Source organism: Canis lupus, chromosome 15 (assembly GCF_048164855.1).
Source record: "Canis lupus baileyi chromosome 15, mCanLup2.hap1, whole genome shotgun sequence".
Lineage (NCBI taxonomy): Eukaryota > Metazoa > Chordata > Mammalia > Carnivora > Canidae > Canis > Canis lupus.
The window spans coordinates 15,888,223-15,915,638 of record NC_132852.1 but is presented as its reverse complement, the minus strand read 5'-3'; the positions used below and the strand labels follow the sequence as shown (position 1 = coordinate 15,915,638).

General features: G+C 41.7%; 2 protein-coding genes across 9 annotated transcripts in view; one reads left to right on the top strand and one right to left on the bottom strand.

The window, feature by feature from the left end:
* SNX25 (sorting nexin 25) overlaps positions 1–14,179 on the bottom strand; it is a 142,307-nt gene extending 128,128 nt beyond the window's left edge. For 3 of the 6 annotated variants that reach the window (XR_012007486.1, XR_012007487.1, XM_072775971.1), the window contains exon 1: positions 6,267–6,689. Coding sequence is in view for 3 of the 6 variants with exons in the window: in XM_072775971.1 (XP_072632072.1) it covers positions 6,267–6,674 (408 nt within the window). In the remaining 3 variants the exon portion in view is untranslated. The other 3 variants (XM_072775974.1, XM_072775975.1, XM_072775972.1) reach the window with 3 other exon arrangements.
* A 238-nt stretch (positions 14,180–14,417) lies between these two features.
* The window catches only part of CFAP97 (cilia and flagella associated protein 97), a 33,600-nt gene continuing 20,601 nt past the window's right edge, over positions 14,418–27,416 (top strand). The window contains exons 1-2 of one of the 3 annotated variants that reach the window (XM_072775970.1): positions 14,418–14,490; positions 21,072–22,108. In XM_072775970.1, coding sequence (XP_072632071.1) covers positions 21,088–22,108 — 1,021 coding nt within the window. In that variant the 5' untranslated portion in view covers positions 14,418–14,490; positions 21,072–21,087. Of the gene's footprint in view, positions 14,638–21,071; positions 22,109–27,416 lie in introns of all 3 variants that reach the window. The other 2 variants (XM_072775968.1, XM_072775969.1) reach the window with 2 other exon arrangements.

Genomic DNA, 27,416 nt, shown 5'->3' with positions numbered 1-27,416 from the left:
TTCTGCTAAATTCAAATCACACTTTCTGTATTTCTTAGCATACATGTCCTATTTTTGATGAGCACTTTTTTTTTTATATTCCAGGTATAACCATGTATCTTAGTACTTTAAAGTCATTCATACATAATTTCTTGTGTTTCTTAAGCTTAAGGAATTATGTCTTGCATAATGAAGACATAAAAAATAACTGTCCTTTATGTGTAATCTTTGTTTTTATATCAAGAAATTACAAGTATCAAAAACTTCTCCCTTTGAATACATATTTGTATTTGCTTGTATAACATATCTGGAAAAATAAACTATCAATGATAACTACCTATAGGGAAGAGAATTTCACTGTATACTCCTTTATATGCTTTTGAAAAAACATATGAACTTATAATCTGCATAAAAATTATATTTAAAAATTATATTTAAAAATTATGAATAGTGTGAATTTAAAGGAAAACAACCTTTAGACCACAAAGGGACCTAGGGAGGATCCTGTGATTTAAGGGGTTCTCAAAAAGCCATCTTCCTCAAGAATGTTTTTTTCCCCACTAGCCACCATGACTTAAATCCTAGTTAAAATGCAAAAAAATATTCTGAAGACAATAAGTATATTATGCTATTGACCATTATCAAATTATTGAGGATTAGTTTATCATATTAGCATAATAAAGGAAAGTCACAAAGAGGTTGTATATAGTCTCCCTAATCCCTGTTTCTTTCTTTTCCCCCCCTCAAGTAACTAAATTAAGTTTGTTTTACTCAAAGAACTTTTGTATTCATAAAAGAACTCATTTAGGAATTCTAGAAGTCCTACCCAAGCCAACTGGCACCATGGATGGCTGTGTGAATATTTTACTGTCTCTATAAACATCTGGCCTCCCATCCAGTCTTCTCTATCATTCCCATCTACTCAGCCTGAGAGGGCACGGACAGGGAGATTCTTGTTCATCTTTGAATCCTCCCCAACACTAAGAACATTGCCCTGCATTTCCAGAGAACGATTTCCCAAGCTCTTGGTGACACCTACTGCAAGGCTCTGACCCTTCTCTAGGATGCTGTGGTTAAAATTTCAATTAAAGATGTTAGCAGGAGGGATGCCTGGGTGGCTCAGCGGTTTAGTGCCTGCCTTTGGTCCAGGGTGTGATCCTGAAGTCCCTGGATCGAGTCCCACCTCAGGCTCCAAAACATGGAACCTGTTTCTCCCTCTGCCTGTGTCTCTGCTTCTCTCTGTCTCTCTCATGAATAAATAAAATCTTAAAAAAAAAAAAAAAAGATGTCAGCAGGAGACTTAAGTTTGTTCTTGTCTCATGTCTCAAACAATAATCCATTTACTCAGGCAAAGTTGATCTAGTGAGAGCTGACTATGTGCTGGGCACAGGCACCCAGCAACTAACTAGACAAAAAGTGGTCTAGTAAGATCATAATAGCAGATATGTAGCAGATATTCAGTAAATGCTTATTGGATTTGATAAACCACTTGAACTTTCCTATCTGCTTGAACTTTGAAAAGTCTTTCGTTAATGTATCCTTCATAGAGCAGTGGACTATGGTTTCCCATATGCTACTAAACACTTCACTTTTGTAGCCTTTCTTGTATCAGACTTCTGATCATCATGATTTATGAATTTATGGACCATAAGTCAAGAAACATCTAATAAGTTACAACGTAAAAGAGAAAAATCAATCCATAGACTAGGTGAGTAACTGACAGCCAAAGAAAACTATTTTCTTACCTTCCTACCATCAAAATGTGAAAATTATTTTCCTTTTTTCCATTACATGAAGATGTACTTTGTATTGCTGGTCTAATAATGAAAATATGTTTTCTAAACTATTGATTCATTTTTGCCATATTTCTCTTTCTGTTGCCTTGGTTAGATGGTGTGTCAAGTAAGCATGGCCAGTGAATCTGAGGCTCTTGGGCCAAGTAAGTTAACTGGCCTGGCACGAGACTGTACTACTATGACAGCCTGCTCAGCAAAGCTAGACTAACAACTCTTACTCCAGGGGCAGGGCAGCCCCAGAGCATCACAGCTCTAATCTGCTGGCCTGTAACAAAGTCCAAGTTTTTCTGAAGTGGGACTCAAATATCAATTGTTAAGACTTCCCCGACCTTACAGAAAAGCTTTCCACTTATATTAGTACCACTGGATATTATTTCTATTTGAGTTGAAAATTACTTTTACTACTTTCATCATTAGTAATCCCACCCAGGGCACCTGGGTGGCTCCATCAGTTAAGTGTCTCCCTTCAGCTCAAGTCATGATCCCAGGATCAAGTCCCATATTGGGCTCCCTGCTCAGGGGGCAGTCTGCTTCTTCCTCTGCTTCTCCCCCAGGCCCTCACCTGACTGAGCTCATGTGCTCTCTCCCTCTCTCTCAAATAAATAAAAACATCTTAAAAAAATAGTAATTCCCACCCAAATAAAAATCCCTGTACATAGGAGATGCCCAATAAATACTAATACTGGATTAATAAGAGAGGAAAAGCATGAGAGAACAATCTTCTTTATCATCATCTGCAAACACTCCTTGAGCTTCTGCTAGGTACATGGCATAACAAAAAGTGTCAATCATGGATCCTAATCACATGGAATTTACAGCCAATAAGACACTGTGATGCATGCAGACGCATTTTAAACACTCCTAGATGCAAAAACCCCTTTTCACTTTTAGTGTAGGCTTCTTTGAGGTTGTTTACTTTTAACAGTATATACATTTTTTTTTCTCTATGGAAGGATACCAAGAAAAAAAACAAAAAGAGGAAGGATGGACAGTTACAAGGATAGATCCCAGCATCTGACTGGTCTAGTTGACACTAGAAGAATCCAAAATGTGTTAAGAACCAATGAGGATTCTTTTCTTCGTGAATCAAAATTTCTGTAGTGAAGTAGTAACCGTATCTCAAGAGGCACCATTTGGTTCACTACTAAACAGCCTCCCCCTCCACATATGTTAGGTGACCTGTGTGGTCCAGCTCCTACCCCCACAGAACTGACATATTTTATACTATACCACACGCTTATGCTTCCATTCATAAAGAATAGAACATTAAAAAAAAAAAAAACACCTTAAGTACAAATTAGAAACACAGCACAAGCAGGGGAAAGGGTAAAATAAACAAACAATGCAGCACAACTAAAAGCTTAAGTAAATAACACCAGTACTGTCAAAAAAATTTTGTGTGAAAAATATGCATCTCAATTATAATATAGAGCTTAGAAACTACATTTTTGTAATGTTATTTTCTCATTTAAGACTATTATAAGAACCCAAGTTCCAAAAAACTACCAATAATCTACTTTCCTCAAGATTATACTTCACTTCTATATCCTGAAATCTTCCAGTGGAATATTTGAAGGATTACATATGCTACTTCTGGCACCATCTTTCTGGATGCTAATCCAAGTTCTATCTGCCTAGAGGTATAAATGAAGCTGGGAGGAGTGGATAGGAGAAATGTATTTTCCAGGAAATAGGGTGGTGATCTACATGAGGCTTCTAGGCCTTCAGAGGCAAAATATAATATTCAGCGTTTGACCCTGACCTCATCTAAACCTCCTACTCCCATTACTAGGCACTCTTAATCATTTAACTCTTATTTTTTGTTTCATAAGCACTTATCACTATCTAAAATATCTCATTTGTTTATGGCCTGATCTCCCATAAGAATATAATCTCCAGAGAGTACGGCTCTTGTATGTCTCACTGATTCAACCCCAGCTTCCAGAATAATACCTTGTTCATATAAAACACTTGATAAACACATACTGACTGAATTGTAATTTTTAACAATACTCTAAAGAATTGGAATATCAGTGATGCCTGGGTGGCTCAGTGCTTGAGTGCTACATTTGGCTCAGGTTGTGATCCCAGGGTCCTGGGATTAAGTCCTGCATCAGGCTCCCTGCAGGGAGCCTGCTTCTCCCTCTGCCTATGTCTCTGCCTCTCTTTCTCTGTCTCTCATAAATAGAATCTTAAAAAAAAAAAAAAAAAAGAATTGGAACATCATTTATAAATCAATAAATCAGCTAGTAAAATCAGGGTCTGTATTTTCTATATTGTAAAGAAAAATCAAGAGGAAAAATACACCTGTCCACCAACTCTTGCTAAACTAGATATGAAATAAAACGGACTGTCACATAAAGGCTTTTTAAAAGAAATGAACATTACTAATTTTTGAGACTACCTAGGACAACAGAAGGTCCTATTCCTTAATATACTGAAATCTTAATTTACAGAGTGAGGATGACTGACTCTCTTACCTACAACCCTCCAGCCATTATCTCAGGTCAGGGCTGCATTCAGAAGCGACAAACTCAAGACAGGGTAATTTTGGTGAAGAGTGTGATGATTTTTACAAAAGAGTAAGCAGATCATATCATAAGCAAATACAAAACCCAGGGGGCAATGGTCCCTCTAACAAAATATTTTTATGAAATCGAACCACTGCCAATCCCCTTACCCTAAAGTGCTTATTAGGCAATTTCGGTTTAATGACAATATCATGCAATCAAGCAGTGAGTGCCAAATTATGTTGTGTATTGGCTATGATTTCAAATCCACATGTTTTTGAATTAAGTGTTTTGATCGGAGGGGGAATTTGAGAGGCCAAGTCAAGATGAGATCTGCAGAACTGTTCTGCTCTTGAGTAGCTTATCCATCTGAATATATGCAAAAATAAGTATGATGTAATGGACAAACTTTAAATACTAGTAATTTGTGTGGACTTACCCAGAGTGTTCAGTCTGGGCAAAGCTACTCATTGCTGATCTGAGCTCTCTGTAGATCTTGAGACATTTGCTCCTGCTGTGGTCAGATAACTCTTGATCAGCAGGGTGTTAAACTCGGGCAGCAGTCTCAGAAGAGGAAGGGACATGTGTTCCTGCCTTGGGGAGGCTATTTCTCACAGGCAGTGGGGCAAGCTCTGTAACTGTCCCTAAAGTACTACCCTTCAAAGCAGCTCGTCTTGCCTGCCAACAGCAGTGCCATCGTCCACGAGCTGTGGGTCCCAGCAGCTAGTACCCAGCTTTTGGTTGAAAGCAGACTCTGCCAAGAATCCATTCCTTGCGAGGTACTCCTTAAATAAATCTTAACTTTATTTCCCCATTGCCTGTGACAACGGTGTATATCCATCTGTCACTGGTTCGTGGAGGATGTTATTTCTTCACTAGCTTGTGCAGAGACATTATTACCCTGTATCCTACCGGCTTATAAATATAAATCATCATTCCCTTAGTAAACTCGTGTTAAATAAATTACTGGCAGAAACTAATCTCAGCCTCAGCATAACATGCTCCGAACAAAACAAGCTCACGAGCTACAAAAGACTCAAGTTTCGCTTAGAGGGCCGCGAGAGGAAGCTGGGGGGTCGAGCAAGTAGCGGTTTGGCATTAAGGAAGCGAGGAGCTCATTTACAATACTCTCATTTCCTACCTGCCCTAACCACCTCCCTGCTGTCCCACACCCCCAGGCAGGGTTCCTTTTTCCTTCTGTTGCAAACCGAAGTGATTTCTGACATCCCTTTCCTAAACCACAGAAACCAGCTGAGGCTGCGTTACTGATCCACGCGGTGGATGGGCAGGACGGTGCGGTGAAGCAGCGAACCCAGCGTGGGGGAAGGAAGAGGTGCTGGCGGGCCGAGCCCAGCCAAGTGAGCCTCTCCGGGCAAGTTTCCGCCCGTAAAGGTCTGTAAAAGGTCATGTAAAAGGTAAAAGGTCACGAAGTTACCTCCCCCAGAGAACGGTTAGAAATACAATGACCGATACAGGGCGCAGCGCGTGCGTGCAGGGAGCGCTCCCCTCGCCGACTGCGGAGCAACATCCACGATCTGCAAGGATTATTCAGCCATCAAGGGGGTGCCCGGGGTGCCCGGGGAGCAAGCACACAGCCCCCCGAAACGTGCATCTCGGCGAGCACCTCGCAAGCCCGGAGGAGCCCGCCCGCCACCCCACCTCCCCCCGGGGCGCCCGGGGAGCAACCACACAGCGCCCCCCCCCCCCAAGCGTGCATCTCGGCGAGCACCTCGCAAGCCCGGAGGAGCCCGGAGCCCGCCCGCCGCCCCCCTCCCCCTCCCCCTCCCCCCCGGGGGCGCCCGGGGACCGCTCGCAGCCACCCGCCGGGCCGGCCGACCGCAGCCCCTTCCTCCCGGGCAGCCGCGGCGGAGAGGACGGGCCACGCCGCCGCCAGCCGGGCTCCGAGAGCTGGCGGCGGGCCCCGGAAGCGGGGCGGGCCGAGGCCCCGGGCGTGCGAGGCGGCGGGGAGCCCCGTACTCACCCCCGGCCCGCGGCGGGCGGCCAGCCGACTCCAGGCGGCGACGAAGTCGGGCGGCGGGGCTCGCCGGCTGCGGCAGAGCAGAGAGAACAGGGTCCCCAGGAGGAAGGCGGCCGCGGCGCAGCCCAGGTGCAGGCTGAGCCCGAGCAGGACGGTGCACGGCCCCGCGCCTCCCGCCGCCAGCCAGCAGCCGGGCCCCAGGCAGGAGAGGCACACGGCGGCGAGGGCGGCCACGGCCCCCGGCACTCGCCAGCCCCCGCCGCCGGGGGCCCCCGCCGCCGCCGCCGCCGCGTCCTCCCGGGGGTCCGGCCGCCGCTGGCCCGGGGCGCCCGGGGCGGAGCGGCCGCCAGTGGCCGCGGCCGGCGCGCGGTGGAGGCCGGCGCCGCTGCTGTCGGTGGCATCGGGGTGCATGCTGCTCGCTGCGCCGCTAAGGACACGCACATCTCCCGCCCTGCTGCCCCCCGGCGCTGCCCTGGACGGCGGCCTCCGCGCGGCGCCTCCTCCCCTCGCCGCTCCCGCCGCCGCCGCCGCCGCCGCCGCCCCGGAGGCACGGGCAGCCGGCGCTCATGCCCTCGCCGGCGGCCCCCGAGGAACGGCTCCAACAGACGCCGCCGAGCTCCTCCGAGCGAGCCCCGAGCGCCGCCACCCGGCGCCCGCCCCGCAGCCGGCCGGCCCGGCGCGCCCAGGTGGCCGGACCCTGCGGTGACTTAAGCCGCGGAAGCCCCGGGCGGGGCGGGGCGGGCGGGGCGGGGCGGGGCGGGGGCGGCCGGGGTGCGCGGCGGGCGGGGGCGGGGCGGGCGGGGCGGGGGCGGCCCGCTGAGTGGCAGGTGGGAGGCGCCCACCCGCGGGGGCGGGGACCCACGGGGAGGGGGCGCCACCAATCGCCGGGACGCTGCTCGGTCCTGCGCTCCGCCCCCCCGCCCCCGGGGGGCCGTCCCTGGTGGAAAATTTTGCCGCAGGTGTCAAGCGTTTGTAATTCTCCGGCTCAGGTGATCCCTTAATCCTCGCCCTCGGCTCTACGCCGACGAGCCACCGCCTCCCGCGCTTAGGGCTCCCCAAATTTCAGCTTTGCTGTCACCTGCTGTTTAGGTACAATAGGCAAACCCTTCCCGATCCTCACTTTTCCTACAGTTTCCCCGTAATAACCTTCCTTTTTCCCCCAGCCAGACGCCTCGGGGAAGGAATCCGACCGACGTGGAAGTGTAATGAAGCCTGCGGTTGCTAGTTAGGGAAAGGCCCCAAGAGCCGGCCTAGTGCCAGCGCGTGTCCACAGCTGCCACCATCACTGGGGCTCCAAGTCCCTGTATTGTTGTTATCAGTACAGATTAGTTATCACCTACGCAAGGGACAGTGGTCCGAATAGTTTTCAGAGGACGTATTTTCCTGTTCTATCATGATCCTATCATTAATATACAGATACTGTTCACTGAAAGGATGCTAATATGCTAAATACTAGTAATTACTACCAACACCAATAAAGCAGCAGCTGTATCTCTAATAGATGAAAACAATTGTAAACGGAAATGAAGGAATTCTAAAGAGATTAATGATTTAAAAAGGCTGGGTGATAGGGCCAGTCAGGAATAGAAAGAAGAAAGGTAAGAAGTGAGTAGATGAGAGAAACAGAAGTAAAGGATACTGGGGGAAGCAAAAGGAAAGTCTCAGAACTCTCTTTGCGTAGCAATCCTGAGGAATTTCAACAGTTTAACAGCACTGTTGTTGTCCAATAAAATGAGTTATGTCCTGCTTCCCAGGGAGCATGGTGAAGAAAAGTAAGCATTAAAATGTATTTTCAAATTACTATGACTATACTGCTTTTCTAGAGGAAATCATCTGTGTCATGATTTCAACAACAAAAAAAATACAACGTGAGGTAAAATATTTGTTGGATATTTATTTTCTTGATTTTTATTATTTTTAATTCTCTTTTCTGTAATTGTTGTTTCATGAAGAATGATTTATATACAATGAGCCTTGCAATTTGATTTTTTATCTGACAGATATTTTTGCTTGTTTCAAGTTTTTATTTAAATTCCAGTTAGTTTTTCTTTTAAAACTTAAGTATTGGGGTGCCTGGATGGCCCAGTCCGTTGAGCCTCTCCCTTCCGCTGGGGTCATGATCTCGGGGTCCTGGGATCCAACCTCATTGGGATCTCTGCTCAGTGGGGCGTCTGCTTCTCCCTCTGCCTCTGCCCTTCCACCCTACTTGTGCTCTCTCTCTCAAATAAATAAATAAAATCTTAAAAATCAACAACAACAAAAAAACCAGTGAAGTATTAGCCAAAAGGTTATTATCCAAAAGAAGACATACTGGAAATATGATGTGTCAATTACCTATTGTTGCATAACAAGCTACCACCAAGTCATAACCATTTTATTTGCTTATGATTTTGTGGGTCAGTTGGGCAATTTTGCTCTTCTTGCCTGGGGTCACTAATGAAACTATGGTCTCCTGATGCATAGGCTGGGGCTGTTTGATCTATGGAGTCTCTGTTGAGATGGCTTGTCTCTGCTCCCTGTGTACTCACTTCAAAAGGTCAGCTTGGCCTTCTTCACATGACAGTCTCAGGGATGCCATGTGCAAGTTCTTTCTACGCTTTTGCTTGCATTACATTCGCTAATGTCCCACTGGCTAAGGCAAATCATGTGGCCCAAGGGGTAATTAAACAGGGAGGGGTCTAGAATGGGCTTAAATAGAGGGAGGTATACTTCATTGGTTGTGTTATTTCAACAACCTACCACAATTAGCTTTGACAGAGTACACTAATCAGTTTTTTGTGGATCATCTGACAGCTCACCCAAATCAGTGGTATCCAATGACTTCTCACTGCAAAGATGTTCAAGTTCCTATTTGTTGTTCCTAGAATTGATAGTTCTTCATGATCTAATCCTATTTATCTATAAAATGAACAAAAGGACCTAGGGAAGGATGAGGGAAGGAAGACAGTACACAGCTATGTTTGTCAGTAAGGAGTTTGGTGATAAAGCTGTATCATCTAACTTTATTTTCAAGTTATGAAACAGTGAAAAAATTCTTTACTCTCTTAGATTTGATATCCAGTTATTATTGGGCAGCAGATTATAAAGAAGATAAATTGTGTTTACTTCTTATCTAATTTCTCCAAGATGCACGTGGGCCAAAAAACTTTTTGAACTGCTCTATGTGCTATTGTTTCATGATATATATTATGAGCAGAGTAAAATATAAAGTAGGCAGGGCACAATACTGATTAAATGTACTTGCATAAATTAGGAAAAGATCTTGAATATTTTCAGATTAACATTACATGTTTAGTGTTACATAAAGCTTTTATATACTACCCAAAACCAGTGTTTTGGGCAGCCTGGGTGGCTCAGTGGTTTAGCGCAGCCTTTGGCCCAGGGCATGATCCTGGGGACCTGGAATTGAGTCCCATGTTGGGCTCCCTGCATGGAGCCTGCTTCTCTCTCTCTCTCTCATGAATAAATAAAATCTTTAAAAAAAAAAAAAAAGCCAATGTTTCTCATTTGACATTTATTCACTTTAGGAAAGAGACCATACCTATGGAAAGTAAAAATTAGTAATAGAGTATTAATGAGTCCTGAACAGGGTTGCACAGAGTAGGTCCTTAATAAATACTTTTGAATAATAAATCTGATAGTCTTCCATGATATTATATCTAGAATAACTAAATTGACCAAAAAAAGTCATAAAAATAATGTCATAATTTATTTATGTTTTTTTCGTAAAGATTTATTTATTTATTTATTTATTTATTTATTTATTTATTTATTTATTTATTTATTTATTTATGATAGACATAGAGAGAGAGAGGCAGAGAAACTGGAGGAGGGAGAAGCAGGCTCCACGCTGGGAGCCCGATGTGGGACTCAATCCCGGGACTCCAGGTTCGTGCCCTGGGCCAAAGGCAGGCGCTAAACCGCTGAGCCACCCAGGGATCCCCTAATCTCATATTTTAATGGAAACTTCAATTTCTGGAAATCCTTTTAAATGCATAGTTCCTCATTATAACGCTATAAAGAACATAAGGTAAATATTACAATCCCATTTTCCAGATTAGGAAACAGTCTCAGTGAAGTTAAATGACTTGCTCAAAATCACACAGCTAGTAGGTGGCGGACCTAAATTCTAGGATCCGCCTCCGTGATACCATCTTCAAAAACAATAGTTAAAAGTAATGTCAAAGAACAAACTGCTACAAATTTGTATTTGTATTATACAAATAATGTCCTTACAAAACTAATACAATTATAATAGCATCCATCCAGCTTTTAAATAGATATAATCTTCTGGAAGATATTGTGTGACTTCTATTCATTCTTTCATTCAGTCCAAAAATGTTAGTTAGGTACTTTGTTAGAAAACAATATAAAATATAGTCTCTGGGAGCACCCTGGTGGCTCAGTCAGTTAAGCCTCTGACTTGTGATTTCAGCTCATGTCATGATCTCAGGGTTGTGGGAATGAGCCCCACATCAGGCTGGCCCTTCAGCGAGATCTGCTTGAGATTCTCTTTCCCTCTGCCCCTTCTGTCTCTCTCAAACAAATAAACCTATCTTTAAAAAATATATATGGTCTCTGTCCTTGAAGAGCTCATATTCTAACTGGGGTGTGGGGGAAGCATAAAGCAATGTAATATATGTTAGTAAGGTATTACAAAGCTCAATGGTAACAAGAAGAGAGCTACCAATCCTGCTTGATGGAAGTTCAGGAAATTCAAATGTGAGTCTAAGTCATTTTGCTTTCTCAATTTCCACTAACAGCATTTAGGTATTTTGAAGTACCCCCCTCCCCGCCTTGGGTACTTAAAAAAAATATGAAACCTAACTACACTTAATTTAAATTTGGTTTTATAAACTTCAACCCAGGCAAGATTTCATCCTTCAAAACTTAATTCCTAAATTAAATCCATTTGCTCATAACATAGTTTAGCATAGATGAAAAAACCTCCAGCTATTATGCAAAGGTCTTTAATAGCTCTCTGCAGAAATAGTCAAGCCTACGTTCTGTTTCAGGAGGTTTATGATAAGCGAGAAACAATTTTTAAAAAGGACCCAGGGGATATTATTTTCATCTTTTCTGATAAAAGAGTCCATATTCAATGAATTTGGGAAAAAGCTTTTTTTCACTTTTGATGACCCTCTATGACTAGAATTATGAAGAGGCATAAAGCAAATAAAATCTCTAAATCTCTGATCTGAAGAAGCTTATTTACAATCCATTTCATATGTTCATTGATTCATTTATTCAATATAGACTACTGAGGATGTGTTCTCTGCAGGAAAAGAAAGTCAGGGAAAAGGCAAATTTTCACATATTCATAGTCCAGGAAAAAAACAAAATTAAAGTTTAAAATATAAGATTATTTTATTTTTATCATTATAAAACATACACAAAATTTAGTATTTTAAGCATTTTAAGTGTACAGTTCAGGGCAGCCCGGTGGTGCATCGGTTTAGCGCCACCTGCAGCCTGGGGTGTGATCCTGGAGACCCAGGATCCAGTCCCATGTCGGGCTACCTGCATGGAGCCTGCTTCTCCCTCTGCCTGTGTCTCTGGCTCTCTCTCTCTCTATGAATAAATAAATAAAATCTTTAAGAAAAATTAAATGTACAGTTCAGTGGCATTAGGTACATTCACATTGTGTATATCCATCACCAATATCCATATCCAGATCGTTTTCATCATCCTATACCAAAACTCTGTATGCATTAAACAAGAACTCCCCCTTTCTTCTCCATCCCCCAGCCCATGGTAACCTCTGTTCTTTTCTTTTTCTTTTTTTTTTTTTTTTTTTTTAAGGATTTCACTTTTAAGCCATCTCTACACCCAAGGCAGGGCTCAAACTCACAACCCTGAAATCAAAGTTGCATATTCCTCCAGCTGACCTAGTCTGGCACCACACTTTTAGCTTCTGTTACTATGACTTGTCTATTTTAGGTACTTCTTATTTATCAACTCATATTTGTCCCTTTTTGCCTGGCTTATTTCACTTAGCATAATGTTTTCAAGATTCATCCATGTTGTAGCATGATGTATCAGAACTTCATTCCTGTTTATGGCTAAATAATATTCCTGTATGAATATACATTTTCTTTGTCCATCTGTTGATAGACATTTAAGTTGTTTCCATCTTTCGGCTTTGGCGAATAATGCTACTACTAACATGAGTGTATAAATACCTTTTTGACACTTTGCTTTCAATTCTTTTGGGTACATACCCAGAAGTGAAATTGCTGGGTCATATGGTAGTTCTGTGTTCAATTTGAGGAACTGCTATAGTTTTCCACAGAAGTAGTACCATTTCACATTCTCATGAGCAATACACAAGGTTTCCAATCTCTCCACATTTTTGCCAATCTTTCTTATTTTCTGCCTTTTTATTATAGCCATCTTAATGTGTGTAAAGTGGTCTCATTTGTTTGCATCTCCCTAATGATTAGTAATGTTGAACATCTTTTCATACACTTCTTGGCTATTTGCATATATTCTTTGGAGAAATGTCTATTGAGACCCTTCATATAACCAACTTTTAAAAAAAGATTTTATTTATTTATTCATGAAAGACCCAGAGGAGAGAGAGAGGCAGAGACACAGGCAGAGGGAGAAGCAGGCTCCATGCAGGGATCCCGGGTCTCCAGGATCACGCCCTGGGCCAAAGGCAGATGCTGAACTGCTGACCCACCCAGGGAGTCCCCATACAACAAACTTTTGACCACAGAGTAGACAATCATCCCTGGGAAACGGTGCCAGCAGTTAAGCAGAATCTAGTAAAATCCTTTTAGCCTACAAAAAGAACAAAATGATTCTGAGTACCTGTTGGTAGTTACAAGCAAACAGTACACAATATATTGTCAAGAACAAAAAAGTCAATTCCTTAGTGACACTCCCTAGGATATGGATAAACCTTAGTTCCTATCTTTCTTTGTACTTTCATGTAAAAACTGTATTGAGTACCCATTGTATTAGTTTTCCATGGCTGCTATAACAGATTACTACAAAGTCAGTGGTTTAAAACAACACAAACTTATTCTGTGTTCTGGAGGTCAGAAGTCTAAAATTAAGGTATGGACAGGGCTGCCATTTCTCCTGGAGGCTTCAAGGGAGAATACCTTTTCTCGCCTTTGTCGGCTTTCAAAGGCACCTGCTGTCCTTGGCTCAAGGCGTCTTGTATCACTCTGACCTCTTGCTTTTCTTAATTAAAAAAATTAAAAAAAAATCTACAGCTTTATTGATTTCTATATAACAGCATATAAATTTAGGATGTACATGATCTAGGTAAACATAACATGTACACCACAGTAAGTCTAATGAACGTCCATCACCCTACAGTTACAGTTTTTCCCCTAGTGCTGGGAACTTTTGGTTTTGGGGTTTGTTTGTTTTTGAAAGAGAGAGAAAGTGAGAGAGGGGCAGAGGGAGGAGGAGTTAGAGAGAATCCTAAGCGGAGGCTTCCACTCTCGGCGCACAGAGCCTCCCCGGGGCTCCACCTCATGACCCTGGGATCCTGACCTGAGACCAAGTCCTGAGTCGGAGGCGGGGGGGAGGGATGGGGGAGGGGAGGGGAGGGTGCTTAACCGGCCGAGCCACCCAGGCGCCCCCCCGCCGCCCAGAGCCTTATCGCATCTCCAGTATTAAGGTTCACTTTGTTGCCTTAACCACCCACCTCCTTTGCCAGGGGTCAGAGGACTAGGGTGTGACCGGCTCGTGGATCCGATCTTTGCTGAAAGAACCACAGTCACAGCCGCCCCGCTCACTAGTGTCGTGGTTTGGGGGAAGGAATCACCAGCTGCTGAACGCCAGTGTCCCGGGCCCCCGTCACTGCCCTAGTGGCGGGGCCCGTCGCAGGAAGGCGTGGACGGTGCCCTGGGCATCCGAGGGCCCGGGGGCCCGCTTCTCCGCGCGACCCCACCCGCCCCGGCGTCGCCGGCCTCCGCCTTCCGCTCCCGGCCCGCCGCAGGCGCTCCAGGCCGCCGGCAGCCCCCCGCGCTCTATGACGCCCGCCGCGCGGAGCCCACGGAGCCGCACCGAGCCGGCGCGCCAGGCCCCCGCGCCCTCTGCGCCCGGCTCTCCCGCTCCGCTCTCCCCGCCCCCGGAAGCCCGAGCCCGGCGCCGCTGGGAGCCGCGTGCAGAGACTGAGTGCGCCTGCGCCTGCGCCTGCGCCTGCGCCTGGAACGCTGCGGGCGGCGCGCGAGGAGGCGGCGGCGGCGGCGGCCACTGCGCCCAGGTAAGCGGCGCGCGAGCAACCCCCCGGGGCCCGCCCGCCCGCGCCGCGCCCGCCGCCACCCTCGCCTGCTTCGGGATCCGTTTCCCCTTCTCCGGAGCCCAGCGGCGGCGGGCACTCGGGGTCGGTATGAGGAAGCCCGCGCGGGAGGTGAGGGAGGCGGGCGGGACCCCAGCCCCTGGCTCCGCCCGCTGTGAGGCCCAGTCAGCGCGCCGGGGGCGGCGGGGAGTGGGGGCGGGTGTGAGTGACCACCCGAGGCGGCGGAGCCCGCGGCCGAGGGTGGGGTCCCGGGCCGTGGGGCCGCCCGCAGCCCCTGCCGCCGCCGCGGGACCCGCCCGGCCTACCCCCGGGATGCGTTCCCGCAGGGCCTGCGGCCGGGGTCGGGCCGGGGTCAGGAGGTGGTGGCGCCGCCGCGTCCGCGGACTTGACTCGTGACCTCGACCTCGGGTGTGTGTGTGTGTGTGTGTGTAGCTGGGGGTGGTGATGGGGACGAGGACAGGACGAGGTGGTGGACCGACCCTCGACTCAAGTTCCTGAGAAAACGTGTATTTTGGGCCGAGATTTCCGGGTACCCAACCAGTTACCTTGTTCGAACCGTATTATGCGCCTGATTACAGAAGTGATGCAGTGTCACTGTAATGGACTGACAGTTAAAAAAAAAAAAAAAAGCCAGAGTCTTATTTGTGTGTTACCCCCGGTGTATCATAAAAAAGCGTTAGTGTTTCTGTTGCTGGCTGTGCAGGAGCTCTCCAAACGGTGAGTGTCCAAGGGCCGCCGGGGCAGCTTTGACAAATACCCGTTTTCGTCGAGCCCCCAGAAGGGTTCTTAAAGGAACTACCGCTTAGTGTTTACCCTTTCCCAATAGGTTGTGAAGAGAATCTTTACGCTCTTATTAAGTCCCTATTTTTATTTTCCAGTGTGAATTGGATCTCACTGACTTTGAAATAATTATCAGAAGGGTTGCTTTAGTGGATGGGATCGTTGGATAATTTTTTCCTAAGTTGGGTTAAAGCACTGGGGTGCATAAATATTTAGAATAACCCTGTCTGTCGGATAGTATGCCTGAAACGTCTCCCAGGTGTTAGGCACCACAGGAGAAGTGGGTCCTTAACAACTGTTGAGGACTACACAAACCATGTAAATACAGATAAGGGGATAGCTAATTCTGGTGAGAGTGGGAGTGGGGGGTCGGTGGGGGACAGTTGTGGGAAGCTGTCAAAGAAACTAGCTCAGGAAAAAGCAGTGATTTTTCTGCTTACATAGCGCAAAGAGTAGAACTAGAGTTCAGTCTCTCTGAACGCCAAACTCCTGAACTCCAAACTCCTGCATCAGGTAAACATTCTTTGAGTGTCTAGTATTTGTCAGATCCTACTTTAGGCACTGGGGATATGAAGATGAGCAAGATCCCAGGAGTTCCAGTTGGTGAGGAGATTAGGCACAAAACCGTTCACTCTGAAAAATGGATTTCAAAGAAAGGATGTGAAATCATTTGGTTTACAAATAGTCAAATCCCAACAGGGATTTAGACCTAGTTTGTAAAATGTTATGCTTGGGAAATCTTATCCTCCTAATGCGTGAACTCCCTCTCTAGCATCCCAGCAAGTGGACATTCAGTTTTTGCCCCAACATGAGGAAGTAGCCCCATTCCATTTTGTTCAATTCTCATGTTAATTTAAGAACAGCCTTCATATATGTTGTATCTGTTGATGCAAGTTCTACCTCTGGAACTACAAATAACAGTTCTAATTTTTTTTTTTTTTTGTATCACAATCCTTTGAATATCTGAGTACACCCTTTTTTTTTAGCCATTACTTTTGCTATGAATGCCTCGAATCTCTTGTTCTATAAACGAATCCCTTGTTCTGTAAACCATTGGTCATGACTTAGATTCTAGACTCTTCACCGTAACACCTAGAACTAAATGCTTCATTCAAGAAGTAGTTTGACTAAGCTGATGTTACCTTAAGACAGCATATTGCCATCCTGGTGTGACTTAAGAGCATTTTAATCTTTTGATTTTTAAGCCATGCTTTTGCTACTTGGTAAGCCCTGAGTCTTTTTTTCAGTGAACCTTCTTTTAAGCGGGGATCCTCAGTGCACCTTCCCTCCTCACTTTCCCTCATTCCATGTCTGCACTATTATTGTATTATTATTTAGCTTTTTCAGAGTATACCTCCCCATTTAGGTTCTTGGCATATCTTCCTCTGCTTGTTTCAATATAGGGTAATCAGACTGCTTGCTGACTGGATTCAAATCCTGACTCTACTGCTTTCTAGCCATGTGGTCGTGAATATAGTTAACCTCTGCTTCACTTTCTTTGTCTCTAACTTCAAAGTTGTTACCAGTAAACGAGTTGATCAGTGAAAAAGTGCTTAGAAAAGTGCTTGGCACATAATAAAATCTATATGAATGTTAGCTGCTTTTCCATTTATCCAGAACCTTTTGAATTCTTATTTTAAACTGTCCATCTTTTTTTTTTTTTTAATTCACAAATTTGTTAAAGCTTGAAGTCATAAGGGGCATACTTGATATAAACTACTTTGTCAAGCCATTAAATTGCTGGTCTTAACCCTAATGTAAGGGTGTAAGATTTTTCCTTTGAGGATTGTTGTGGAATTGTGATGGTATGGGAAGGGTATTAGCTCTCACTTGCATTATTTTGCTGCACTATCATAGGGAACTTTACATAGATCTCACTCAAGGTTATCAGGGATCACAAAATTTGCCTTGATATGCCAAATAAAGAGGAGTCATGCTGGAAACATTTCAAGTTTAGTGACTTCCAGAGTTGTTACTCTCCGTGTCAGAAATACCTTTGGAATTCACTGCTCCCTTTGGAAAGGGGTTTTGGTCACAGACACAGCTTAGGATGGAGAAGGTCGTAAGTTAATTCAAAGTTCAGAATTCTTGGGGATCCCTGGGTGGCTCAGCGGTTTCGCGCCTGCCTTTGGCCCAGGGCGTGATCCTGGGGTCCCGGGATCGAGTCCCGTGTCGGGTTCCCGGCATGGAGCCTGCTTCTCCCTCTGCCTGTGTCTCTGCCTCTCTCTCTCTCTCTCTCTCTCTCTGTCTATCATAAATAAATAAGAAAAAAATTTTTAAAAAAAGTTCCGAATTCTTGCTACCTAGGTTAACACTTTTTAATTTACTAAGGGCCCCTGGTTTATTTAATTTGTGATGCCAGTGAGGTTTCTTCCAAATTAATTTGTTAGAGAAAAACTGCTACATAGTAGATAAATCCCAGCATATTTGGCATTCACTAGCGTTTCTATCTAATTTTAACTGTTGAGACCATCTTTTTGCAAAGACCTATTCCTAAAACAGTTCTGCTAAACATACTGCTAAACAGGTCCCATTCTCCTTTAAAAGTCCCAATGATAAGGTCTTGTTATCTTGCTGACAGTTTACTATCAGATAAATAATAGATATCACAACAATGTATGGATATCACAGCAGTGACTTCAAAAAAACCAGATGTTAGTTAAGGACTTTACTTTGAAGCAGTGATTAATAACGTGATTAGGATGTTTTGAAAGAGGTGTTTTGTTTTTAAGATTTTATTTATTCATGAGGGACACAAAGGGGCAGGAGACACAGGCAGAGGGAGAGGCAGGCTCCATGCAGGGAGCCTGATGGGGGACTCTGTCCCGGGACTCCAGGATCACTCCCTGAGCCAAAGGCAGATGCTCAACCACTGAGCCACCCAGGCATCTCTGAAAGAGTGATTTTTAAAACCGACTAGGGAAATTTATGCTCTGGGCTATGCCGTGAAACCATTTGTTTTTAAAATTTGAGGAAACTAGGTCCAGTGTGGGGCTCCAACTCGACAACCCTGAGATCAAGAGTCACATGCCCTACGTGTTGAGCCAACCAGGTGCCCCTCAGTCATACTCTAAGTCTGTGGTGACCCCTGATCACAGGCCTCTGCCCTCTGGATATTCAGCTTTATTTTGCCCCCTTGTGGGCTTCCTCAGCCTCATTCCTCCTCTCCCCTCACAGACTTGTACTCTTAGTTGTTTAATGGTGTCCTTCCAGTTCATGCTATGTTAACTCTGTGCCCATGAGGAATTCAGTAGCATATATTTTAAGTTTCATGTAATTGTTCATTTAATTCTGCTCTTTTAGTAAACATTTTTGTAGATCTCAGCTTATCCTTTTTGATGTATCCTATGCAACATTTTGCTTATCCATTTTCCTCTTGCTAGGTGTTGAATTTTTTCCTAACTCATTCCTGTTACAAACAGTAGTGCTGTGATGAACATCCCTGTGTATGTGCCCAGAAACATAATTGGGAAGTGGCAGAACCGAGTTTGAGCCTGAGTGTATCGGACTCTGTTCATTCTTTTCCATTGTGCATCCTCCCAGTTATCACTTACTTGCTTAATTTATTTGCAGGAAGCTATTATAATAACAGTAATGGAAATACTAAAAAATGCAGTGGGACCATTGGTTTTCTTCTAACAGGTCAACTTAATTTTGCTCTTTTCCCCCATAGTTTTTGTTTAAATGTGTACATTGTATTAATAATCCAGTATGGATTACAGTTTTGTACTGTGCAGTTTTCATGCTGACATAGCACCTGAATCGGGGTCCACAGACTTTTTCAGTAAAGGGTCAGTGGTTAAATATTTTAGGCTCTGTGGGCTGTATGATCCCTGTCACAGCTACTCAATTCTGCAGCTACAGTGTAATAGCTGTCAGTGACGATACCTAAACCTGTGGCTATGTTCCAGTAAAACTTTATTTATAAGAATAAATGGTAGCCAAATTTGGCTCATGCACAGTAGTTTGGTAACCCCTGATATAAATAATTATTTTAATAGACTTATAATATTCTTCTGTTAAAAAGTTTTTTCAGGGCAGCCCGGGTGGCTCAGTGGTTTAGTGCCTACCTTCAGCCCAGAGCGTGATCCTGGAGACCCAGGATCGAGTCCCTCATCGGGCTCCCTGCATGGAGCCTGCTTCTCCCTCTGCCTGTGTCTCTGCCTCTCTCTCTGTGTGTCAAATAAATAAATAAATAAATAAATAAATAAATAAATAAATAAATAAATAAATTCTTTAAAAAAAAGTGTTTGAATTTTGAAACCCATTTGTTCTTTGATTAATCCTCACTTAGCTTAAATTTCCCTGAATATTGTATACCATTTGCAGACTTGCAAATGTAATTTGTAATTAACAGCACAATTACAATTTTAGCATATTTGATTTTCTTAAATGCCTTAAATACCTGACAAGGAATACACGTATCTAATAAAAGAAGTCTAACTTAGCACTTAGACATTTTTAATAAATCTAGTCTTAATTTACTAATTTCATTAACCAGATTCCCTTAAGCATTTATTTATTTTTTTGTTTTTTAAAGATTTTATTTATTTATTCATGAGAGACAGAGAAAGAGAGGCAGAGACACAGGCAGAGGGAGGAGCAGGCTCCATGCAGGGAGCCTGACATGGGACTTGATCCCGGGTCTCCAGGATCATGCCCTGGACTGAAGGCAGCACTAAACAGCCGAGCCACCTGGGCTGCCCTTCCTTAAGCATTTAAAAGTTGATTGTGAATAGTTAAATTTTTATGTTTAATATGTCAGAATCTCTTAAATTCTTTAAAGGCAAAAAAGCTACCCAGTGATAATAAAATGTATTACCACCCTTATTTCTAATCCATCTTATTAATCTGTTGCATTAGTGTTAATAGTATAAGTTTCGCTGGTTTTTAAATCATGTTTGTACTTGTTTTTATAGGTTGCAGGATCACTTTATCAATTAAAGGCTCCAGAGTATCATGATTGATTTAGAATACAGATTACATAATCTTTTGTTGTTTGGTTTGATATAATAGAATTAATCATAATTTGAATGTACTGAATGCATAATTGGATTGTTAGCTATATATTATTAGAAATTCCTTTAACGTATCTCCATATTATTTGCCCTCTTGAATATCATTATGGACTAATAGCTTTCCACAGAAGTACTTTTTCATTTTTAAGTATATTTTGTGTGTTTTGTTTTGCAGTACTAAATTGTCTGACTTGTATGGTGGAAGCCCCTTTAAATTGGGGCCTTTGTTGTATTACCACTATATCAAGCATATTTGAATATTGTGCCTTCTGGTAACAGTAAGATACCTTACGCCCTTGTTTTTCTTTACCTCCAGAAATAGAATCAGCTGCCTTCCAAGTCATTATGTTTTTTTGATTATTGTTGTTTTTTTTTTTTTTTTTTTTTTTTTTGTGGAGAATAGTATTAAAGGTCAAATTCTAAATTCAGGATGGCTTAACTGATTTTGGGATGTTTTAACATTATCTCTTCTTATTCTAAATCCTAACTGTACTTATAGAAGGCAGATTTTCCTTAGGGTTCACCTAGGTGTATGCATATTTAATTAGATACACATTTGTGGTATGCTTGCCTTGAGTACTCTTGTGAGCTGAACTATTAGATATGTTTCAAATCACTGATACAATTTATTATTACATGTTTCTCTATAATCAAACTTCTCAGTTTGGGATATGCAATTACTGTAAAAAGTGAGAAGTATTGGGAAATTATTCTTTAGTTTAACGGTAACACTGGCCTCTTTTTCAGATATATTTTTACCATCATGGATCGGTTTGGAGATATATCAGAAGGTGAAGTGGACCATTCCTTCTTTGATAGTGACTTTGAAGAAACAAAGAAATGTGAAAGTAAGTCAGTTTTTGATAAGCAAAATGATGAGCAAGAAGAGAGAATAGATAAAGCTACAGAAAATGAAAACTTGAAATTTGGAATACAAAGAAAGGAAAATGAAATAAAGGAGAAAATTCTCCCAGAAGAACACCCTATAGAAGATGATAATACGCGAACCAGAAATCCTTTATCGTTGACCACTTCAAGATCAAAAAAATTGTGGGATGCTACAATAGGGCATAAAATACACTTACCCACTCCAAGTAGAATTCCCAAAATTATAAAAGAAGGTGAAGATGATTATTATACAGATGGAGAGGAAAGCAGTGATGATGGGAAAAATCACATCAGATCCAAGTCTGCTAAACCATCTAATAACTTTAAAAAAAACATAGGTAAAAAGTATTCCAAAAGTAATTCATCATCCTCCTCTTCCTCTTTGTCCTCCTCATCTTCAAGTTCAGGTACAGATTGTTCAGATGCAGGGTCTGATATCTGTATTTCTGATTCATCTCCATCAATAAAGAAACATCTATCTGGTGTAACCCACTTGTCACCAAAACAGAAATATAAAACAGGAATGAAATCGACAGGAACACAGCCTTCAAGTACTAAACCAAAAGTCAGTGACTACCCTGAGGAATCTGAAGATACTGTGACAGATGTCACTCCTCTGTCAACTCCAGACATCAGCCCGGTTCAGTCTTTTGAACTGGCAACATCAAATGATCAAAAAGTAAAAGTTAAAAGGCAAGAAAACGTGAGTCAAGAAGTATATGGAAATGTTGAGGATTTAAAAAATAATTCAAAATCTTTGAAATCAACCAAAAAAGGGCAAGAAAAACATGGGCCTGATCTCACTTCAGAATCTTCAGTGTTAGATTCCAATTTAGACCACAGATATAAACAAAAAGCCTTACATGACACAATGGACCTCAATCATCTTTTGAAAGGTAATTTCCTTTTCTTTTTAAAAGCTGTATATATTTGAACTTAAATATTCAACTTTATGGTATATTGAGCTTAAATATCAAATGCTATGAGTTTGGATTGATTTTTCTATTAGCTGTATTTTATTGTTTGAGATAAATGATGTAGTAACTTTACCAGATACCCTATTTTACCTTAAAAATATCTGGAATATTGTTACTTATAATATTGAAAAGCTAATTAACTAGGAATAGAAACTACTTCACCATAATTTTATTTTAGTGTCTTACAAAGTCATGAAGTCTAGAGGGACCAGATAACATAAATGAGAGAAGTAGAGCCAGATGTTTTTCATATATGAGAGATGTGGGCAGAAGATATATTTTACTTCTTTAAGAAAGACAACAGCACTAAAGTTAAAAATAACCTGAACTGTTATCTTCATATTAGAGAAAGTGGCAAGAATGCTGGCAAATGAAATTTCAGAACAAATTCTAAGGAAAGTTAAAGGTTAAAGAGGATTACTTGAAAATAATTAGCAAGCTATGAAATAATAGAATTCAAGTCTCAGTTTCTTCAAGATACAGTTGTTTTTGAAGTGTAATTGACAGAGTATTCTGTTGGTTTCAGGTATATATAACCGTGATTTGATACTTTTATATATAATTAAAAGATCCCCATGATAAGGCTAGTTACCATCTGTCACCATACAAAATTATTACAATATTGACTGTATTCCTTGTGCTGTACATTACATCCCTGTGACTTAATTTATTTTATAACTCGAACTTTGTACCTCTTAATCCTCTTCACCTATTTCATCACCCTTCCCCCCCTCTGGTCAACAGCAGTTTGTTTCCTATATCTGTGAGTCTGTTTTGTTTGTTCATTTGTTTTGATTTTTAGGCTCCAGATATGAGGGAAAGACAAATATGGTATGTTTGTCTGCATCTTACTTATTTCACTTAGCATCATACCCTCTAGGTCCATGTTGCCACAAATGATAAGATCTTTTTGATGACTGAATAATATTCCATTGTATATATACACATCTTTATGCATTCATCTGTTGATGGATACTTAGATTGCTTCTATATCTTGGTTATAGTAAATAATGCTGCAGTGAACATAGGGGTGCATGTATCTCTTCAAATTGGTGTTTTCATTTTCTTTGGATAAATACCCAAAAGTAGATTGCTGGATCATATGGCATTCCTGTTTTTAATTTTTTGAGGAACTTTCATTCTGTTTTCTGTAGTGGCTGCACCATTTACATTCCCAACAGTATAAGAAGATTCCCTTTTTTTCTATATCCTCACCAATACCTGCTGTATTTTTGTGTTGTTGATATTAGCCATTCAGATAGGTGTGAGGTGATACTTCTTTGTGTTTTGATTTGTGTTTCCTTGAGGATTATGTTAAGCATCTTTTAATGTACCTGTTGGTCATCTTTGTTTGGTCAACTTCAGAAAAATGTCTATTCAGGTCTCTGCCTTTGTTTTTAATTAAAGTACTAATAACTGTTACTAGTTTCAATTGTACAATGTAATGATTCAACAATTCTTTTTTTTTTAAGATTTTATTTATTTATTCATGAGATAGAGAGGGGCAGAGACACAGGCAGAGGGAGAAGCAGGCCCCCCACAGGGAGCCCAATGTGGGACTCGATCCTGGATCCCTAGGATCAGGCTCTGGGCCGAAGGCAGGTGCTAAACCGCTGAGCCACCCAGGCTGCCCATGATTCAGCAGTTCTATAGAGTACTCAGTGTTCTTCATGACAAGTGTATTCTTAATCCCGTTTAGTTATTTCACTCATCCCCCTACCCACCTCCCCTCTGGCAACCACCAGTTTGTTTTCTGTATTTAAGAGTCCTTTTTTTGTTGTTGTTGGTCTCTTTTTGTCTTTGTTTGATTTCACTCACGTGGAATTTTAGAAACCATACAACGTTTGTCTTTCTCTGACTTATTTCTTATCATTATACCCTCTAGGTCCATCCAAGTTGTTGCAAATGACAAGATCTCATTTGTTTTTATGGCTGAGTAATATTCCATTGTACATATATGGCACATCTTCTTTATTCATCTATTATGGGCACTTGGGTTGCTGTAAATAATCAGTAAACATAGGGGTGCATGTATCTTTTCAAATTAGTGTGTGTTTGTTTGTTTTTAAGTAGATTCCACACCCAGCATGGAGCCCAATGCTGGGCTTGAACTCATGATCCTGACTGAGATCAAGACCTGAGCTGAGGGGCACTTGGATGGCTCAATGGTTGAGCGTCTGCCCTTGGCTCAGGTTGTGATCCCAGGGTCCTTGGATCAGGTCCAGGATCAGGCTCCCCGTGGGAATAATAAATAAATAAAATCTTAAAAAAAAAAAAAAAAAAAAGACCTGAGCTGAGATCAAGATTTGGAAGTTTAACTGACTGATCCACCCAGGCACCCCATGAATTCGTGTTTTTTTTATTTCTTTGATAAATACTTAGTAGTGGAATTACTAGATTATATGCTATTTCTATTTTCAATTTTTTGAGGAACCTCCTACTGTTTCCTACATTGGCTACACCAGTTTGCATCCCCATCAACACTGCATGAGGGATTCTTTTTCTCCACGTCCTCATCCAACACTTGTTATTTCTTGTCTTTTTGATTTTTGCCATTCTGACAGGTATGAGGTATAATATTTCATTGTGATCTGCTTAGCTCCGCTGCCCATTTATTAATCAGGTTATTTTTTGATAGTTTTTGAGAGTATAAGTTCTTTATGTATTTTGGATATTAACTCCTTATCAGATGTATGATCCAAATATCTTCTCCCATTCAGTAGATTGCCTTTTCATTTTGTTGATGATTTTCTCCACTGCAAAATCTTCTTAGTTTGATATAATCCTATTTGTTTATTTTAGCTTTTATTACCCTTCCCTGAGGTGACTTGTCCAAAAACTATTGCAAAGACTGATGTCAGAGAGCTTATTCCTAAGTTTTCTTCTAGGAGTTTATGGTTTCAGATCTTACATTCAAATCTTTAATCCATTTTGAGTTTATTTTTGGATGTGTTTTGAGATGGTCCAGTTTCATTTTTTCTGCATGTAACTGTCCAGTTTTTCTAACACTATTTATTGAAGAGATTGTCTTTACCCCATTGTATAATCTTGTGTTCTTTGTCGTAGATATGTGCTTATTTCTGGGCTCTCTGTTCTATTCCCTTGATCTGTGTGTCTGTTTTTGTGCCAGTCCATACTGTTTTGATTACTATAGCTTTGTAGTATAGTTTGAAATGGGGAAGTGTAATACCTCATTTTTAAAATTCTTTCTCAATATTGTTTTTGCTATTTGGGGCCTTTTGTTATTTCATACAAATTTTAGGATGCTTTGTTCCAGCTCTGTGAAAAATGTCATTGGTATTTTGATGGGGAGTGCACTGAATCTATAGATTATTTTGGGTAGTACGACATTTTAAGAATATTAATCTTCTGGGATCCCTGGGTGGCGCAGCGGTTTGGCGCCTGCCTTTGGCCCAGGGCGTGATCCTGGAGACCCGGGATCGAATCCCACGTCGGGCTCTGGTGCATGGAGCCTGCTTCTCCCTCTGCCTGTGTCTCTGCTCTCTCTCTCTCTCTCTCTCACTGTGTGCCTATCATAAATAAAAAATAAAAAAATTTAAAAAAAAAGAATATTAATCTTCTAATCCATGAACATCACATATCTTGTCATATAATTTTTTTAATTAGAAAAAATCTTTATTGCTGTATTTCCATATCAATTTATTATTTTTGACATATCAATTTATTATTTAGTGAGAAAGAAACTATTTTTTCCAGATGAAATAAAAACAACTTGAAACTTTATCTTTACACTAGTTAATATAATTGTAAATGCTAGGTTTGCAGGTTAGGGCAGTTGAAGATAACATTTTTAGACTGTAAATAGTATTCTTTGTATGAAATGCAATTGAAAGAATAAGTCTTTAGGTACATAATTTACATATGGTGGTAATGTAGGAGTAAGGACAAATCCCTTGTGTAATCAGATGATTCACAGATGGATAAAATATTTTGGAGGAGTTTGCACTTGTCCCCTTTTTGTAGATTTTTTCTTTGCTCTAATTGTACCCATTGATTGTTTAGTGTGTCTGAAAAATCAGGTTCTTGGAATTGGCCATCACCATCTGGTTGTTAACCTTCCATTCAGTCTCTTAAAACTTATAGGATTGAGTTTTTTTATTCTTGCCCCTTTGTTGCTTCTCCTAACAACCAGAGTGATCTTTTTTAAAAAATCAACCTTACTAGTTGCCTTCTTAACTCTTCAGTGAGTTTACTCTTATGTTAAAAATAAAAACCAAATTCCTTATTGTAGTCTAACAAACTCAATCAATGATGCCATATAAGGCAGTATATTAGTGTCACCTGGAAGACTATTAAATTATTAAATACAAAACAAATATTGATGCCTGGGCTGCACAAGAATATTGGTACAGTTAATTTAATAGGCTATAAAGTTGATGAAAACCATTACTCTACATCATGTGGATATTGCCTGCATCTCCTTTTTTTTTTTTTTAATCTCTTATTACCTTGCTCCAGTGACCGTGCATTTCCATTTGCTCTGCTCTTTTTCTTTTCATAGGCAGCTTCTGTTTCTCAAGTCTTGGTTTTTATATCACCTCCTGAGAGGTAGTTTTTCCTTTTTTTTTTTTAAGATTTTATTTATTCAAGAGAGAGAATGGCAGAGACACAGGCAGAGGGAGAAGCAGGCTACCTGCCAGGAGCCTGATGTGGGACTCGATCTCAGACCCCGGGATCATGCCGGGAGCCAAAGGTGGACTCTCAACCGCTGCACCACCCAGGTGTCCCTAATTTTACATTTTGAATGTGTCTTTTACTCTTGTATGGTTTTGTAAAGGATGTGTAGGTTATTTGGAAAATACTGGTCCATTGAGCTTACAAATGACGTATTTCATAATACATTATATAGAAATTATAGTTGTTAATATCATTACCAGTCTCATCAGAAGGCTTTTGAGCTTTCAAACTCAAGTTTACCAAAACTTAAAATTTTTACTAAAACACTCAGATTTTATTATCACCAAAAAATACTGTCAGTTGTTTTCCTTGAAATTGACAGAAATGATTTATTTAATTTTATTTTTTTAATTTTTAAAGGAATCTCTCTGTACCCAATGTGGAACTTGAACTCACAACCCTGAGATCAAGAGTCACAGCTCTATAAACTGAGCCAGCCAGACACCCTGACAGAATTGTTTTTAAAAATTATATTTGTAATACAAAATTGCAAAGTATTTGAAATTAAGTCATGAAAATTTATCTGATG